Genomic DNA, 19,072 nt, shown 5'->3' with positions numbered 1-19,072 from the left:
TACAACAATCAAGCCATGCCTTTGGCATATAAACTCTTATGATAACCTACAACATTTAAAACAAATACTTAATTCTTACATAAACTAAAGGGTAGATAGACAGCCATCTAACAAGGAAGGCTGAGGAAAGGACAGAGAATTTAATGCCTTTTAGAGCTCAGTCTTCAATAACCATAGATCTCGGGCAACCCAGTTCTCAGAATCAGAAGACTGTAATTAGGGAAGCAGCAACTTTCCATCTGTGGTCACTCAAATTTCAAGGGACCAATATATCAGCTCAACATAAGTCCACAGGGCCTGACAGGATTCACCCAGAGGGATTTAAACAAGCGCTGTGAATGGACCCTTCTCAACAATCTACCAAAGGCTTTGGGGGTCTCTGTTGACTGGAAGCCAGCCAGCATTAGACCCACCTGCAAAAAGGGGCATGAGAGAAGTCCCAATAAACTGCTGCCTTGTTAGTCTAACCTCAGCACCTGCAGAAGCTTCAGAGATGATGGCTCTTGTGGCAACTGAAGGTCAGCTGAAGAATAAAGCTATGATCTGGCACAGTCAACACGAGTTAATGAAAAAAAAGTCTTGCCTTACTACTTTGATCACATTTTAAGCTAAGGTCCACTTGGGGGATGAAAGGAAGGCAGTGGACATCAGTCTGGATTTTAATAGGGTCTTTGATAGCATCCCTCACAGCATCCTTCTGGAAATATTGTTCAAAATGGACATTATGAACAAATTCATTACCATGAGAGTGTTGAAACACTGGAACAGGGAAGCTGGATGCCCTGTGTCTGTCAGCGTTCAAGAGGCATTTGGACCATGCCCTCATTTCTTTAACCCTTTGGTTAGCCCTGAAGTGGTCAGGTAGTTGGAATAGATCATCTTCTGAAAGTCTCTTCTATATGAACTGTTCTATTCAGACAGCATTAAGCGTTTATTTCTTACATTTAAATGGATTCAGCATGCCTACCATAGCTGCTCAAACAACAAGGTGTCAAATTTTGTCACCTCAGCCACTGAAGTGCTGAGAAATCTGTGCATCTAGCAAAACCCCATTAGGAAGACCTCCAATACTTAACTTAAAGATCAGAATAAGCCTGGTATACTCACTGCAGCCACGTTTCAATTGCTTTTAAGGTTTCCCTTGTTGTGTTAATTATGTGCTGATCACTTCTTACCGCCTTACTTTGCTTAGGATTTTGTCAGGAGTTTTAAGCACAACTAACTGCCCCAGATTACACAGCTTCCTGTTCTAACTTACAGGAGTGAAAAAAAAAAAATCATTCAAGAAAAAGTACAGATAGTTTTAATTGCAGTATCGGTATTACAATCATTTGAGAGTCCATGCTGTGATTAGGTGGATAAAAAATACTAATAATTTCAGAAGAAAATACATCTTACAAGCAGATGTCAAAAGCACTTGATTTCACATCAGCTTAAATCAAATTACACTAAGTTATTAAAAACATTGGCTTATGATTATTTAGGCTACACACAGACTCGCTGGGAGCAATTAAACTAGTGCATTATTAAAGGCACAGAATATTTTCTTCCTTAAGCCTCTAATAAGTAGTTCAAATCCCTCCCCTTGCCCCATTTAGTGAAAGTAGCATCTTTGCAAGTAACCACTACCAACCAATGCTAATTCCAGACAGAAATCCCTCTGCAGTGATTAAAGCTCATTTCAGTAGCTTCAAAGCATTTTTCAGTTACTCATTTCAAGAGAAATTCAACAATAGAAAACAGCAACAACAAAAAAAAGAGGCATACTACTGCAAACATGTCACTGCGTTATTTCCCAAACTGTCTCCCAGGCAAGCTCTTTTAGGGATGCTCCCCCAGCATGTCAGGTGCCAGCCGGAGATTATTCCATCACTTTTCAACAGCAGCCCAGGTCCTTTGGAATAAGGAAAAATAAACACCATAAAATGTGCAAGTGAGGAATTCCAGGAACCCCGAAGATCATTTTCTACAGGCGTTAGCACTGATGATCGCCTAAGAACAGCCTGTCACAGTTCCAAACGGAAGTTACAAAACCAAGTTTGTTCTTCCCATAGCCTACTTTTCCACCCTCTCCCCCAAACCTCACCAACTCTCAGTTATTTTCATGCTTTTTCAAACTTCAGTCTGATTAAGAGAGGCAAAGAATTAGAACGTATGTCCCCTAATCAGGAGGAGGCACTTTCCAGCTGTGCTTCTCACCACATTTCACTATCTGCTAATTAATGATCAGCTCCAAAGGTCAGGTGCGTTCTATTACTCAACTTCAGCTCTGATGCCAGCAGCAAAATCACAATGTTGATTCAACAACAGATGGAAAAGATTGCCAAATCTTAACCACGCTTTAGGTAATATGGGACAGCACTTAAAACTCCCAGACACAGAAGAAAAACTGTATTAGAGATGGCAAAATGATTGCAGGTGCTTCTCCCATAACATTTAGTCAGCTTCCCACTGTCTCTGAAAGCTCCCAGCAAGCAAGGCCAACAAACTTCCAATTTATTTAAGTATTTCCTCAGATAATTCACACCACCTTGATACAAATTATAACAACCAAAGATACTATGCAGCATTTGTGACAAAGAATAAACAAACAAAAAAACAAAACCCGACTTTTTCCTGCAGTTAATACTGTGACAGATTCTTCTCTAAATGAATCGTGGAATAGCATTCCAGACAGTTAGTACCTGACTTAAAATCTGTAACAAAAGAAAGCCCTTCAATAAACTGATGAAATTCATCATTCTTCTGAGCCACAGGTAACTGAAATTCTTAACTGAGAGGAAATAAAGCTTACAAATGCTCCTTCCCCAAACCCTTTACATCTTTTGTCCATTACAGCTGAAAACACCACGGTGCGTTTCGTTTAACAGGAACTGGACTGTGGGTGCCTCCAGAGGCCAAACGCTCAGCTGAGCTCTCCACCAGAACAGAATTTGTGGATGTAACAAGTTTCTCCGTAGTTTCCAGTAGATGTAGCAGTCAAACAGCTTTCCCGAAGGCAGACATCTCTCTGCCCTCAGTCCACAAAATGAACACAAATGATATGCCTTTACAAGGGTAATTCTGAGGACTGTCTCCTGCCTCGAATCTCTTAAAGAAGTGTGTTTTGTAAAGACTATTTAGGTGATCTGCTCGTTTCATTTCTGGACTTCTATGTATCATATGCAGGTGAATCTTTAACCAGGAGTTACCTCCAGCTTGGCAGCTCATACCTGTGGTACCTACAAGCAGATGAGGCCGTCTGAACCAGCACAGAAACTAGTCTAAAAGGACTTCAGGCATTCAGCTAAAAGCTGTTTCGGGTATGATGTTTTACTTGACAGCTGAATGTGTAAAAAGCAGATACCCAGAGCTTCCATCAAGAACTTCACACATTTTTACAGCAATAAGCAGTTAACATGAAAATTTTCAAGTGCATTGGTGTCGAGCTGAAGCTTCTGCAGTGTTTTGTGACCCTAAGAAATGCTACAGAGTAATAAGGGTTGTGTTGCCAAGTACCAAACTGAGAACACAACTTCTTCACACAACACCATCTTCTTCATATGGAGTTCAAGAGCACAGAGAAAAATCAGTTACTTTTGCACCAAAAAACTTTCCTATGATCAAACACATCTTAAGTTAAGTGGGATATTTCAATAAAACAGGATTTTCCCAATCTCAGGCAGCAGCTCACAAAAGGCAACTCCATCACTGGATGCAAGGACAGGAGCCACAAACATAGTCCTTGGCACCACCAATGTTACTGAGGCAAGACTTATTCCTCAGAACTTCTATAAAGCATTTCCAGTGCTAACAGTGAGCTGTCTTCCAAAAACCAAACAGGTGAGCAGGGCTCGGGGGAAGTAATGAAAGAAATAGCATCTTTTAATGGTAACACTATGAGAATTTAGCAACATTTCAAAGACTTTTAACACTAAGTGGCTTCTTTAAAATGCTAAGCATGTCCTGCCAGCTCACCAAGATACCAACTGGTTAACTGCACTTCATTAGTTTCCACCTCATTTCTGCCCAAAGCAATGAACGTTAATCAGGTACTACACGAGCATTCATAAAGCCCTTCCTTTGATACTGGAAATTTACCATCTGTTCAAGGTAAAACTAAAGTACATCTCTGAAAAAATTTGAGAGAGAGAGACAGAAAGAGCAGTCATGAACATTGACAGAGAATACACTCTAGTGGCTACTTCTTAAACTGCTAAGACATCAACTGCTGTTCCAAATCCTAGATTCACCTGTACTGCATCACACCTAGCAATCACAGATTGAAATAAAAGCAATAATACAGCAGTGTTTTTGTGAGACAGTTTCTATATTTCTTAAAGGCAGGTGAAATCACACGAGTAAGTTCTTACCACTGTTGAGCTGTAAGATACAGGAACTGCAGGGGAATGCTCCCTGCAGGTAACCCAGTGACAGTTCAGCGTTAGAAATACTCACCAGGTAGAATTTCACCTACATGCCAAAACAACATATCACTTCTCCCAAATACTACCAACAATTCCTGCGTAGCTGAAGTGTGTTTGGGAACACAATAGAAAGCAAACTCAGTATGTGCATTAACTATTCTACAGCAATATACTATGGATACAATTGATTCCAGCCAGTCCAGATTCCAGCTACACACCTAGGGGAAATACGTGGCAGTCTTTTATTGACTAGAAGAAAAACCATGTTTGAAAACAGTATGAAAACAATCATTTTCCTAACACTCAAAAAGCTGTCTCCAGCTCCTAATGAGAAGGGAAATTATCTGATAAGGAAGGACGACTTTCATTCTCCACATATTAGACAGTAAGTACCTCCTTTTCACTTCCAAAGGAGGGGCCTGCCACGGTTGTAGAGCAGCTGAAAACTGAGACAGAAGTGACATCTCTTTCACACTTACCATTCCATGCTTCCACTGGCTGCACTTACATCTAGATCAGAGCTACAAATACGTGTTTACACAATACAGATAATACACACCCATCACATGCACACACACATCTACTGACCGAATGTCCCAGCAGTCAGCTGCTATGATGAAGTCTACAAGAACTTCCAGAATAGTTCATGCTGACTCAACCACACTGATAGCTCCACACTCCTGAGGTCATAACTGTCTGGCTAAAAATCTGCACTTCACAATCAAGTTACATGAGCAATTTTACACCAAGCAACTCATGCAGCCTTGGTGACTCCTACGCTGTGTCAAATCACTGGTTAATAACTGTTAATAAATGTAAGTTTTTGTTACCTATAACTACAAAATCGACACTGGCCTCCCCATACCCAAACAAAATAGAATAATTTTCTACTAACTTCACTTCAGCAGCCAAATATTTACAAATTTAAAGTATTAATTGGTCACGGAATTCAGTTAGATTCTCAGTATTTTCAACTCTTCCAATTATTTTCAAAATGGAAATTGGGTTATTTATGTACTGAGAAGAACAGATGGTTCAGCAATATTATAACAAGACAGCTAAATAATGCTTACCTACATAGAAGACAATTTTACTCTGAAGCATTGTTTGATACCAAAAGTTTGGCTGCAGAAGGAAGCATTGCTGTACTCCAATACAAGAACCTATAGTGCCAAAAATCTTTCATACCTAATGTATGTCAATTCATGAACACATTTGCTTTGAAACTCTTCAAAGAATGGGAGGCTGGGCAGCTGATACACTTCCTGGCACAAAATCAAAACACTTTAAAACATGTTCCCTGTAAAACAAATAGAATCACCACAACAGTGTGTATAGAATGAGCCTCAAGGGTCAACTGAGATTGAAAGGAAGAGGTGGAAGAGGGGCTGAGAAATAAAACAAAAACAAAAGGTAGCGCAACAGCAGGACGGATTAAAAGACAAAGTTAAAAACAGCCATCTATAAAGTTGTTGGGAAAAAAAGGCTGAAAGGAAAGCCTGACCTGCAGAAAAGGAAGAGCAGCTTGGAATCTGTAAGTAAGCCTTTCGTGGAGATGAGGGACAAAGTGAAAGCGTTTAGGCACAACTTAACATTTAATCTGAGGCTTCATAGACGCCAAAGCTAAGTGTATCGCTATAGATGAAGTTTAATAGCAACATTTCTTACCTGTTAAACAAAAGCTTTAACAAAAGTTAAAAAACAGAATTTGTACTCTCTCAGGCTCCTTGCCCATTACAGGGTATCCTGGCAACAGCAAAAATCTTTCAATCTACAGTATTAGCAGATTAGCAGGACTGAATTAGGATTGAATTAGATGAAGCAGATTTCTTCCTACAACGACAAAAAAGACATTTTATAATTTAGTGTTGTTAACAGGCTCTCTGTTCAGTAGTTCAGCAACTGCACGAACACAAAGTGTTGCTTTGCAGGAAATAAGACACACGAGCTGAAGGAGGAAACAACTCTACCAGCCTAAATATACATAAGAAAAATACATTCAGAGAATGGTTTGGGTTGGAAGGAATTCTTGGAATTCTTTCTGAACTCAAAGTAACATTTACATTTCGGTTACAATCACCCAATGAATGTGCTCTGCTTGGTACTTTTTTTATTTATTCACTTTAGGGCCCAAGAAGTTTTGCTTGCAGTATCATGTTATTTAGTACCTCCCAACAGTGCTGGAACCTGAAGTCACCACTCTTCCATTTCATGCACAATGGCACAGAGATTCCAAGCCCTGACATAAACAAACATTAAATACAGCCTTCTCTAAGGCTATTTTAGTAACCAACGTACACATGAACTGAAGGTCAGCGTAATACATTGACCATAATACTTTCAAAGGTCAAATATGTTTTTCATCCTGAGATCTTCAGGTCCAAATGTCAAGTAGATTTGCCAATTCCTTGTGAGCCAAGTGACTTACTAGAGCAGAAAAAGTAAACAAGTGTGTTTTCTTTGCTTTACCCACGTTTGCTTGGTTGCCATTTCTGGTTTTCAAATGCATACACATGAGGGGGGAAAAAAACCCCACACTTCCTTTCCTTAAAATGAGGGCTGCTCCAAAAGTAACACTCCTCTTTCATGATGTTGGCCCCGAACATCAGAGGCAGATGGTGCTGTGGCAGTAGAGGTTGAACCTTCCCATTACATTTTGCTGCCGTGTGACAGATGGCAGCAGAGTGTGACAAAATGGCATCTGACATGCAAGTGCAGATGGAGCAAAGGTGCGTCAACGAATTCCTCCACCAGCAGGAAACTACATCCACTAACATTGAGGTTGCTGAACATTTATGGAGACCAACCTTGGATGTCAGCACAGTGAGGCGGTGGGTATCCAGTATGTCCTAAGTGTGAGTGTACAACATATCAAGTACATTTTTTCCTCTTTTTCCAGCAGTTTATTAGAAAGCTTCCAGAAAGCTTCCACAGTGAAGCTACCATCCAGCAGCAGGAACTGTTACATGTTAATACTCAAGACAGAGCAGTGCCAAATTATTTAAGAGACTAAACAGTATCATCATCACTCCTTTAACAAATCTGTCCAAACACCTGGATGAGAGAATCTAAATATGTCCTCACTAGAACATCAGAATACTGCAGTTTACTACAGAATTTAATCAGGAACATCTCTTCCTCCCCCAGAATCACATTAAAGCCAGCAGTCCCAACACTACCCACTCAGAATGGTCTCCCCTTGACACCACACCTGACCAACCTCTGCAAGCCACTTCAGAGCGAAAACACACATTACAACACGACAGATGAGGCTGCTGTGAGAAGCAAGGAAAGAGGGTTGTGGTTTGGGTTTGTTTTTGGGTTTTTTTTTTTTTTTTGCAAAATCAACATGCTGAAGGAGCTCAAAGAGTCTGCCAGTCAGCAGGGCCTGTGTGGCCAAGGAACAGGGAGAGCACTGGTAGAGACAGGGAAACCAGGATGCATCTCTTCCATCTCTGTTTCAAATCATATGACTTTCAGTTGCTTCAAGATTGCAGCATGAAAGTTTTTCTGCAGTTGACGAGAGTAAGATCCATATGGCTGAAAAGACAATTCAGCAACAGTTGTATTCTCCCAACTGCACGACAATCCCCAACACAGCTCCTGGACTCTTGCACTGCTTCGCCAGAAATGGAAAACAAAACAGTACTGCTAATTTACTATTGAGGTTGTACAGGTTTTTTTTTTCCTGTTTGAGTGTTAAAGGAAAAAACCCTAACTTAAGGAGACAGCTTTAAGGTTAGATGTGTGAATTCTAGCAGAAGTCTTTAAGCATTTATTCCTTTCTGCTTCAGTTGGTGCTCTCAACAAGCGTGGGGGTTTTTGTGTTCATGATCCCCAGTTATTAGACTTGAAAGGCAACAGAAAAAAAATAAAAATCAATGATATTTACCACCTCGGCTGCACTAGTGCTGGGTCAATGTCTCACCTCCTCTGCCTCACGCTGCCCCAACCAGCAGGGACACTGCTGAAAACAAGCACGGAAGGGATGAGAAGGCTCTTTGTTAGAATGTGTTCACCAGAACCAGGCAACAGGAAACTTTTTTCTCATAGTAAAGCAGCAGCAGAAGCAGCATTAACAGACAACAACAAAGCTGTGTCAGACACTTTGCTACACTACAGCCACTCAGACCTACACTCAGCTTGCCCTCATGAAGCAGAGCACAACAGCCCACACAGCTTTCTGACCCTACGTCAGTACTTGGCATGGCACGTTGTAAATATAAAAGCCCATGCACAATTGGCTTGGATGTTTCTTCCATGGCATTGCAGTACATAATGTAAACATACCCGCTTTATCTGGACAACCTTTAACTGTTCAGACAAACAAGTTCATCCTCCTTTTCACCTTGCTGATTAGACCTTGAAAGTTGGATGCAAGTCAAGTTTCGAGGTATGTGAAAACACAGAGGTAGAAGAAAGCTGCTTGCTTCAGTAACTTCGAACCAGGTCAGCAAAGAGTGCCCTTCTGTACGGGCAGCGTAAGCAAGTCCTACAAGTTTTCTTACCGTGCAACATGTCAGTCTTGTTAAAATGCATACTTTGTAACATTTGCAGTTCAGAAATGGAAGCTGGCAGCAGCCTCTGGGAGCCCGGCACCGCTCTGCCTCTCGAAGCTCCCATCAGCTCTGGCTGCCACCAGAATTAGAATGGACTTAAGTTAACGCCCTAAAAATTAAACCCAAACTTGCTGTCATGTACTTCCCTCTCGTTTGACTCTTCACTGTCACTGAAGGTTCCCCAGACCTCTCCACTCACGTTACAGACCACCTGAACTTCACCAGTTGACAAAGACTGCGGGCAAAATGTTCCTGCTTTTCCTCATAGTAAGGCTTAGAGAACCATTAAGATAAATTCTGACAGCTGCACATTTTCAAGTGTCAAGCAAGACTGCCCTTCTCATAAAGCAAAGACTGAGCCCCTAAAAGTTTTATCTTGAACTTCTGTGCTACCATATGCTGTAAGGACAGAACTAATCAACCCATTCTGTGCACATACCCAGGCTAAGATGACATATCAGGCTAGTATGACCATATCACAAACAAACATGTTTTCCTCTTCAAGCTGAAGGCTGGAATCCCTACGGCACAATTCGGAGCGTGCAGCTCTGACAGCATGAATAGAACAACTGAAGATATTTCTTCTTTTAATCTATAATTCAAGCAGGTTAAAATAAATCCTTGACTTCAACTTACACTTGAGGAAAAGGATTCCTAATCTTGATTTCATGTACCAAAACTTAGATCCTCTCTATGCTTGGTACTGCAGCTTCTCCATTTGCACATTTATCAACACAACGAAAGTAAGAAAATTACTTCAATGTATCTGTTAAGCAAGGAAATTAAAATACAGCAGCAGCTGAGAGATTCAGCTTACCAACCTAAGAATAACTGCCTTGAATGAGAAGACTGTACCAAGTCCTGCTCGCTTTTGCTCACACTCAAAACAACAACCATTAAGCTTATGTAAGATCTAGAAGAGAAATTAGAAAACCAGCAAATAATGGAAGTCACAGAGAAGGCACCTTGTAGAGCTTCGAGTGACCACCAAGTTACCCTCCTTCCTGCTGGCCCCACTGCATGAACCTGAGTTTTAGCACGCCGTGCTCTTACTGCGGTTAGATCAGACTGCCCAGACACAGGTGTGTTTGCTGCCTCAAGCAAATGCATCCTGTCCCCATGGAGCTCTTCTACTTTGATGGGCAGTACCAGAAAAAAAATAATCAACGCTGCAGAACAGAATGTGCCCCCTTCTTCCACATGCCACGCATATCCTATGTTTGAAGAAAAAGCCAAAAGTTGCAAAGGGAAATGCAAGACCCACTTTGTGTTCTCAGCAGTCTTCAAAACCTTCCTAAAGCTCTGCTTCAGTTCTTTGCACTGGATCATTAGGAGGACTTTCAGACTTCCAGTCCTTTTTCACAGACAACCACAGAGAGGTACAGATTTTTATTCCTTTTTTTTTTTTTATTTAACTGTCTGCCTTTGATATCCCATCCCTACAATTCCAACCCAGGCCATTAGATTTCCCATTCTGTCACTGGAGAGTTAGAGATTGATACGCAGTTACGAGTTGCATTTTGGAGTCCAAGCACCCAGGCCAGGAGGAGCCAGCACTCCATCCAGCCACATCAGGGTTCTTTTTTGGATGTATAAGCACAGCAGGAGAGCACAATAGAACAGATCACCCCAGGAAAAAGAAAAATATTTGTTCCCATCCACCATCAAAATCATGTTAATAAGCAGAAAAACAGTACCTGACACATCTACTGAGAAATAAATGCAATCAAACAATGCAATAGGTTGAGAAAGAGCCATGTTTTCAGTTCAGCCCCCAGCCACCTAGTACTGGTATTACAGCAGTATTAAATTCTTGGATTGCAACTCTAGGAGAGTCTTCATCGACAAAACAATAAAGCTGAAGAATCACAGACACAGCACGACTCTCAGAGTCTGATGGCAAAATACGTCCCTTTTAGATGAGCAAAGAGATCCCATAACATCACTGGTAAAGTAACAGGAAGAACTCAGTAATGTTGGAAGAATTGTAGGGTTTGAATTAGCTGCCAGATATTTATAAAAGCTAAGTGCTAAATGCTAATATCAACTCACAGCTGTGACAGCAATTATTATCTCTTTTTACAAGCTGCAGAGCGCAGCAAGTAGTGCAGTGGTCTTACAGCATCTTTCATCAATTACCAGGTTTCTAGCTGCTTCGCCTTTAAATCCTCATCCACCTCTCCTCTTTGAAGCACCACTTGTTAAAATAAAAGCTGCACACTGACCACCACAGTCAACACAAACAGCATCATGTTTAGTTTTACGCTGACCATTAAGAACTGCAGACCTTCCAGCAATCGCATCTTTACCACCTCCTTTATTTCAGGGAGACTCAGATAAACTTCATATAAATCAAGCGTTCAGCACACAGCACCTTTTTACCATTAAAAGGCCAAAAGGTGGCTTCGAGTAACAAAAAGCCCATCGTTGGCATCAAGCACACAAACAAGGATCCTTCGATGAACGCAGGCTTGTCACAGCCAAAAGGAAGAACTCACTGCCAACATGCAGTTCAGTACGACTTCTACAGCTGCCACTCAAGGCAGGAAAAACCTCAGCCAAGTGCAGGTAGCCCTCAGCCAGCACCATGAGGAGCACCAAACTCAGCCTTTGTGTCAGCCAGAAGGGTACAAAGACAGGCAATGGGAGGTAAGGCATGCAACCTCTGTGCTTTGGCAGTTGTCAAAGATTTCCATCTGGAATGCACCCAGGCCAGCAGCAAAATGAAAGCAAGTTTGCTATAGCTGCAAGTCACAACTTCAGAGGAAACCTACCTACCCAGAACCGAGTCTGCCACCGCTATGGCTTCACATGTGTTGTCTCTAGACTTTCCATCTTTATTTCCATTCCCTCCCCAAGATGTTTGGTGCCAGCAGCTGAACTTGTCAAACAAATGTAATTCACTAGATATTCCTGATGGGCTAGCTTGCTAATTGCAGGCTACATGGCAAGTCTGTCAAGGCAGCGACAAAAGGCTAAGCATTTTAAATAGAAGACAGATTAAAGAACTACCTCATCACTATGAAGGGAGCACCAAGACAGCCCTACACGTATGTTAAAGGTAAGATTACAAAGCATTTCATAAGAAAGAGAATTCTGCCTTTCTGTTGCTGTTTTCCACCAAGACCTTGCCTTGCCTTTTATCCGACTGTAAATTCCAGTTAGGAAGAGTTTGCTTCCACTACTTACATACGCACGCACATGAAAGCCAAAAGCAGTAAACCAAGCATCAAGACCTGTATTTTCAGTTTGTGTCACAGAAATGCTAACCGTGTAAGTACTCTGGTATAGGATGCAGAAATCCACCCCGAGCAGGCAGCAGCTGATACTCCTCACAGCACAAGTACCATCGAAATAACAGTGATCTGTGGCAAGCCAGACCCCAGGAATATCCACTGCTCCCCTGCTTTCTGCTCTCACACTGCTCAAACTGAAGGTGAGGGCAGAACCACTGTGCAGCAGGGATAAAAGCCCCTGGGATTCACTTGAGAGCTGCTAACAAGGTGAATGCTTTTAACACAGTATTTGCTATAGCCTGGAACACATTTAATAACTTTGTTACAAATAACCACTGGTTGGAAAGTTTCCATTCTCAATCACAACTGGGTTTTGTTATCAAGCTTCAGGGATTCAGGCGGCCCTTCCACAGAGCCTCACCAGGACCAGAGTCTCCATAAAAAGGCTTCAGAGTTTTCCATACTTTCACAAGTATCGTTCGGTGCAACCAACAGGAGCCAGCCTCCAGAAGACCAAATGGACACAGAAGAGAGACCATGAGGCCACACAGTCCACCTCCCCACAGAAGTGTAGCAGTGTACATATGAATGCTTGGAATCACCTCATCCAAAATTAAATAGGAAAGTTCTTAGGTGTTTCTCCAAGGAAACCAACCCGCAAGTCTCAGCATCAGGCACTTTCTGCTTTCGTGTATATGTAGCTTTTTTGTTTTTAAATTAAAATCTGCTGCCCTTCATACCATAGTTCAATCTTAATCAAATCCTCCTTATCCATTTCATACATTCTCTCCTTACCCACTTTGCCAACATACCCCAAATAACTCCAGTCTTTTACTCAGTCCCTCGCTCCTGTGTAACAACAGATTCCCAGCATTGTCAAGAGGGTATTTTCAGTCTGCTCAGTTACAGAGGAAGAGACAACATACACTGCCATATCACATACCACAGCTTCACAGTCCACACAGCTGCATATTGAAGTCCTTCAGGTATTCCCTCCTGCTGCAGGTACACGGCACGTGGCACAGATCCTGTCACTGAGTGCTCCAGGCTTTTTAAGCCCCACAGGAGAGGAACTGATAGGTCCGCTTAACAGGATTAGGGAAGGACCACATGGGGCTACCTACTGTTGGACTAGATGATCTTACAGGTCTTTTCTAACCATAACAATTCTATGATCCTGGGAAAACGGCAAAAGGAAACAACAGCCGAGGGGGTTGATATGCTGCAGGAACTTTTTTCATCCCACACTCCATATATTCTTCTCAACACCAAAGGGAAGTTATGAAATAAACACAGCTCAGGACAAAATCTATGAGTAAAAAAAAAAAAATAATAATAATAAATTAAAAAAAAAAAAAAATCAATAAGATTTTTTTCTTCCCAGTTTCGTGTGAAGAACTGTTACCAAAATGCTCCAGAAGGGCCACAAGCAAGCTGTTAGCAGCTTACACCCAGCGTCATCCCGATCGGATCCATTAAGCCCATCTAGATTCCTGAAAAACATCCCAAACCAGCTATAGAGCTGTATGTAATACCCAAGAGTAGAAAAACATTTTACTTCAGTTGCTTAGTAGCATATGGTTTCTACAACAGATGCCGGAACATTGACACATCACCAAAATGCTTACACACGATATGCAAAGCTTTCAGCATTCGTCCACTCTCGGCACTTTCTGGTTCATCCTCCAGACTTCCCTCCCACCCTAGAACATGAGAACTGAACTCAATCACTACATTACCTTGAGTCCTTTGCTCTTCTCCTCCTACTAGAAGAAATCAGTCGAGACAAGCAAGATATTATTTTTGATCTATCCCTATGTGTTTTATTACTGTAGGAACCTTTGCCAAAAATCATGGCTTCATGTCTTGCTCTAGAGAAATGCTATCAGATGTATTTTCCTGTGTGAAATCGGATGCAGTGCCTACTTTGAGAAACACACCATCCTCAACCTGCCACGTAATATAAAGCATAGGGAAACCTTGAGGGTCACAAACGAAAACTCTACTATGACAGCCAGAACTTGATGCCACACATTACGCTTGTGACATCCTATCTTATTGTGGAAATGGACCTCCTCTGCCCACAGAAGCTGTAGTTCCATCACAACCACCAATGAACCCACTTATCAGTGAGAAATGAACACACAAGTCTACTGCTACAAAGATACTGTGTTCAGTGCAGCAACACTGAAGCTAGAAGATGAAATATTTCAATACAGCAATACAAAGTGATCTGCTTAAGTACCTGCAGAGCTAAATTAACACTACAAAGCCTTTCAAGCACTTGGACAAAAGAGGACATCATCGGTTGAGAGAAAGGGAACCCCACCAGAGAGCCCAAAGTATCGCTCCCCTAAGGTCTCAGTCACATAAAGGTTGTTTGGAGCCAGCTGCGTAGCGCAGCACAGTATGTGCACTTCAAGCTTCAGCTGAGCAGAGAAGCAAAGCTGCTGAACCACAGCACTAGAGTTCACTCTCTAACCATATTAACGTTACACACAGAATTTTCTGCTATAGCACTGCACAATTTCTATTCAAGTTACTTGAATTTCACCCTGAGATCATCAGCTGACCCACTCCGGTTGATATCCCATCTACAGCATCATCTCTGCTAGGGGCGCGAAATAAGCGTTTGGAAGGAAACAGATTTCCTCACTTCACCAAATCAACAGAAGCTCAGTGAGCAGTTTGCAAGCAGTACTGTAAAGATGCACACAACCTATGTAATATACTTGATTCCATAATGGAACATTAGCAGCTTATATTTAAGAGAATCCAGAAACGTAACAAGCACTGCAGTTTACATATCAATCTAACTTGCTTGCAAAGAAGTGATAATGCAACACCCTGCTTAAAGAATTACTGAATTCCTAAACTGCAAATGTATGTGAAACAGTGATTTCCTCAATTATGCTGCAAACAGAACCCTCCAGCAGGTCTTCTGGCCAAAACAAGGTCTCCTTAGAAGATAAATTCCGTTACTAACTCAGAAGTGTGGGATCTGATACTGCATGTGCATTTCCCACAGTAAGGAAATAAAACCTTATCTGTGTTAAAGCAATATCACAGATAGATGAAACTCATCATTTCAGCGCCTTTGCAGAAGTACTTAAGATTACAAACTGTTCAGAACTTAACATGCTGACTGCATACCCCATCTGCATGGGGTCTCATTAACAAGTTGTATATTGGAAACATAATTCTGTATTGTTCTTTTAGATTTGCATAATAAAGACTCCTGCAAGCTACAGTTAGTCCATGCCTCCCAATCAGAGCACAAAGAGGTAACACAGAACTGAGCAATCAGTCTCTCACGTGAAAATGTGCCGTGCTGAAAACTTGTTGCAGTTTATCAAACTTCAGTATTCCAGCTAAATCACTGAAATAAGGTATTTAAGCAGCTCACAAAGAACAAAAAGAAGGCTGCTGGGTATTTGTGCAGTTCACACACGCAGTATGTATGAACTGGAAGTTTTAAACCAGCCTAACATTCAGCATTTAAAAACAAATCCACCCTCAGACTTATATGGCTAGGAGTGCCTTTACTTCCTTACCACTGAAAGAGAATGTCTATATAAAAAGTATCACAACCTGTGATACGACCTTTCATTTTTAAGCAGTCAACCGCTCTCCAGGAAGATTTCCTAAGGCTTTTACATCACTCCTACGCTTTCTGTATTCCTCTGCTCAGAACTTCGGGATGCTCTGCATAGGCTGCTGCTTCTTATGTCACATTGGTGAAGAGAATCCCCTGACCTCAGCTCCACCCGCGCTTATGTCACAAGGCTGTAACACCAACTCCCCCTTACGCTTAGAGAAGTTTGTAACTATTAAAGCAAAACAAAAACAAGCAGCAGGTTCAGAGTTAGATTTTTGCCAGGTGTATTTAGCAACAGGTAAACCAACACTGCCACACTCTCAGCAAAATTCTAACAAAAAAGAATAACAGCTAAAAAAGAAACAAAAACAAAAAACAAAAAAAAAAAAAAAAAAAAAAAAAAGCAGCACCCTCACAGGAATACAGTGGCAGTGATTTTAAAGAAGAAAAGTAGGAAAGTAAAAGCAAAACGAGCTGCCAGTAAGGTAACGCTGGCTTATCACCGAGACACAGTAGAGAAGTTTGGTAACCGGCAGCCACACAAGTGACTGCAGGCGGCGGGGAGCAGCACACGGATCCCCACAGCACTCAGCCTGCCCGGGGAGCACCGCACCGCACCGCGCGGCGCCGCGCCCCGCTCCGCCCCAGCCGGCGGCGCTCGGCGCCCAAAGGCGGCTCCATGCCAGCACGGCCCCTCCACGGTGCCCAGCAGCTCCGATCCCCACCGAAGGGCTCGAGGCCGCGGCCCTGGGCCCTCCCCGCCGCGCCCATGCCGGCGGCACCCCACACCCGCGGCCCAGCGCGGCCCGGGCTCAGGGCTCCGCGCGCGAGGAGCTCGCCGACACGCGCCGGGCCACGCGGCCCCGCCAGACTCCGGGCTCCGGCCCCGCGCCACCCGAGGAGCGCCCCGAGCCACCGCACGGAGGGGGAAGGCGCCGGGCCCGCACCGCCGCGGAAGGGCCCCGAGCGAGACGTCGGCCCTCCGGAGCTCCGCCGGAGGAAGGCCGCAGCGCCGCTGTACCCGACGTACCTCAGCAAGAGCGTCACCCCGCCACAGGCCCCGGGCTGCCTCCGCTCAGGCGGGAAAGCCACCGCTCGCCACCATCACCGACGCTCCAAGATGGCGGACATATCAGCGCCTGCGAGCCCTCCTCTCCCTCCGCCCCGCCTGCCAATCATACCGCCCCGGCACCGCCCCGCGCCTTTGCTATTGGGCGGTGCGCGCGGTTCGGCCTCTCATTGGCAGTTTCCTCGCTGTCAGTCACCCAGTCGGAACGCTGCTATGGGCTTAAAAGGGGATGGGGGTGGGCCGTCGATTTCCTGCTAGCCAGTCGGCGCACGAGAAGGGCGCGTTTCTCTTCCCACCTTCCCGACTTAGCAACAGGGGAACGTCACCGTGACAGGCGTTTCCATGACCCAATCGGAAGAGCGAAGGCCTCTTAAAAAATAATAAACTCTTTCGGTCCAATCCGGAGCCGAGGAGCTCGGAGCCGGCAGGCGGCCTCGGCGGGAGGGGCCTCTGGTGGCGCTCTCCCTTCAGCCTAGCCCCCCGCTCCTCGGCATTGGCCGGGGTGCGGAGCCACGCCCCCCGAGGCGCTGCACGGGCGCCAAACTGCCTGACAACAAGCGCCGGGTGCGCGGGTAAGGGGGCGGGGTGAGGCTGTGAGGGGACGCGCAGAGAATGGAGGCGGTGCGCGGGGGAATTAGCTCAAATGGTAGAGCGCTCGCTTAGCATGCGAGAGGTAGCGGGATCGATGCCCGCATTCTCCAGCGGAGGGGCTGTTTTCTTTCCTCGAGTCTCTTCAGCCCTGCCTTAAGTGTGTCCCCAATCTAAAACGCAGCGTGGAGATCGGGGTGTTCATTGTGGGATCTAAGGCAAAAGCAGCAGCGCTTCAAGTCTCCTCGCGTTTTTTTCGTGCTCATTTGATACAAGGCAGTAAGCTCGGCATCAGTAAGCCGGACTCAAACCTTAGTGCAAGGCAGCCAGCCCTGCTCGTTTTGCTCCCAAAAGCAACGGTTATAGAACAAAGCCAGCTGAGCCACAAACACCTCTGATTTAACTGTAACCCTAACAAAACCCTTTATCCTCCTCATAGGCTGAGAGAAAAAAAAAAAAAAAAAGCAACAAAACTTTGAGGAATGTTAATGATTTAGCCCAAGTGCTTATTAGTATTGTGAAAACTAAGTAGCTTTAAGAAGAGGGAAGAAGCATTTCTGAACAACAACTTCATGGTTTTGCTGCTGAGGGGGATGCTTGGCTGTACAAACCCACGAGTTAATCCATTTAGTTGAAACAAAATGTTCAAGTTCAGTCTACTAATCTCATTTCCAACGCAGATCCTATTAGCATTTCTAAGGAAAAGCTGCTGGGGACTGGGATGGGACCTCTGTGCCATCCCCCGTGATGGTAAAGAGCAGTTTTGAGATCATGGAAGGCAACAGAGGTGAGAAGGTTCCTGAGGCAAGAGGCCTAGCTATAAAGAAATGTGTGGAGGAAAGCTAAAAAGCAAACGCTGTTCATTAGAAATGGTGGGGAACAGGGGAAGACATAATTATATTAATTATTAACACCAGACACCACGTATCAGGCCCTGGTAATAAAATTAGTTGTACTGTAAGCTGCAGAAATAAGTACATTTTCCAACCAACGTGTACTCTGTCCCCTATGTTTTCCCCTCCCACAGTGATTTCAGTTCCTTATCTCCTGTAACACTTTCCCCCACCTATACTCTTTTGACAGGAGACAGTGAGGGCCGTGTTGAACCCAAAAAGACCTGCAAACCAATCTGCCATTTTGGTGCTCTTGGACTTTGCGTTTGGACTCTGTTTTGCCCCTCCACATCAGTCTCCAGAAAATACGTACAAATTTACTGTTGAGATTTCAACCCTTCTTCATTTAGTTGAATTTGGTCAACAGATTAACCTTATTAACCTTGAAGGACGTATGGACATCCACACAGGCATGGTCTGACCAAAACTGCCCATAAATAAAATCTGCTAAGGATGTGTGTCTTGATGCAGTCTACAGTCATGAAAGCCCATTATTTCAACATGAAATGCCTGGAATTTTCCCTCCAGGATCTGAAGCTCCAGATATAAAATGTAAAGATTGAACTTTTATCTTCTGCTTCCTGATAGTCCTAGTGATATTTATCCTTGTCTTCTCTCTGCTAACAGGAAAATTTGCAGAGCAACAGATAATGCATGGGATATACTGTATGGAAAGAAGAAATGCAGTTTTGCATTAAGTTACTGCAGGATTTCATCTGTGCT

General features: G+C 43.5%; 1 protein-coding gene and 1 non-coding gene across 11 annotated transcripts in view; one reads left to right on the top strand and one right to left on the bottom strand.

Moving 5' to 3' along the window:
• The window catches only part of PPP6R3 (protein phosphatase 6 regulatory subunit 3), a 57,734-nt gene extending 40,778 nt beyond the window's left edge, over positions 1-16,956 (bottom strand). For 5 of the 10 annotated variants that reach the window (XR_007377938.1, XM_048949694.1, XM_048949697.1 and 2 more), the window contains exons 1-4: positions 16,830-16,956; positions 6,075-6,239; positions 5,595-5,706; positions 1,768-1,894 (exon numbers count right to left, since the gene is read on the bottom strand). Coding sequence is in view for 6 of the 10 variants with exons in the window: in XM_048949694.1 (XP_048805651.1) it covers positions 1,768-1,779 (12 nt within the window). In the remaining 4 variants the exon portion in view is untranslated. Of the gene's footprint in view, positions 1-1,767; positions 1,895-5,594; positions 5,707-6,074; positions 6,240-8,298; positions 8,366-16,829 lie in introns of those variants that run through there. The other 5 variants (XM_048949695.1, XM_048949699.1, XM_048949700.1 and 2 more) reach the window with 5 other exon arrangements.
• A 540-nt stretch (positions 16,957-17,496) lies between these two features.
• Positions 17,497-17,569, top strand: TRNAA-AGC (transfer RNA alanine (anticodon AGC)). Its single transcript has one exon. It is a non-coding gene; the product is annotated as a tRNA-Ala (tRNA).
• Positions 17,570-19,072: the final 1,503 nt, after the last annotated feature.

The sequence above is a fragment of the Lagopus muta genome, chromosome 6, assembly GCF_023343835.1.
Source record: "Lagopus muta isolate bLagMut1 chromosome 6, bLagMut1 primary, whole genome shotgun sequence".
Taxonomy (NCBI): Eukaryota; Metazoa; Chordata; class Aves; order Galliformes; family Phasianidae; genus Lagopus; species Lagopus muta.
The sequence above is the reverse complement of the archived record's forward strand: the minus strand, read 5'-3'. Positions and strand labels throughout refer to the sequence as shown.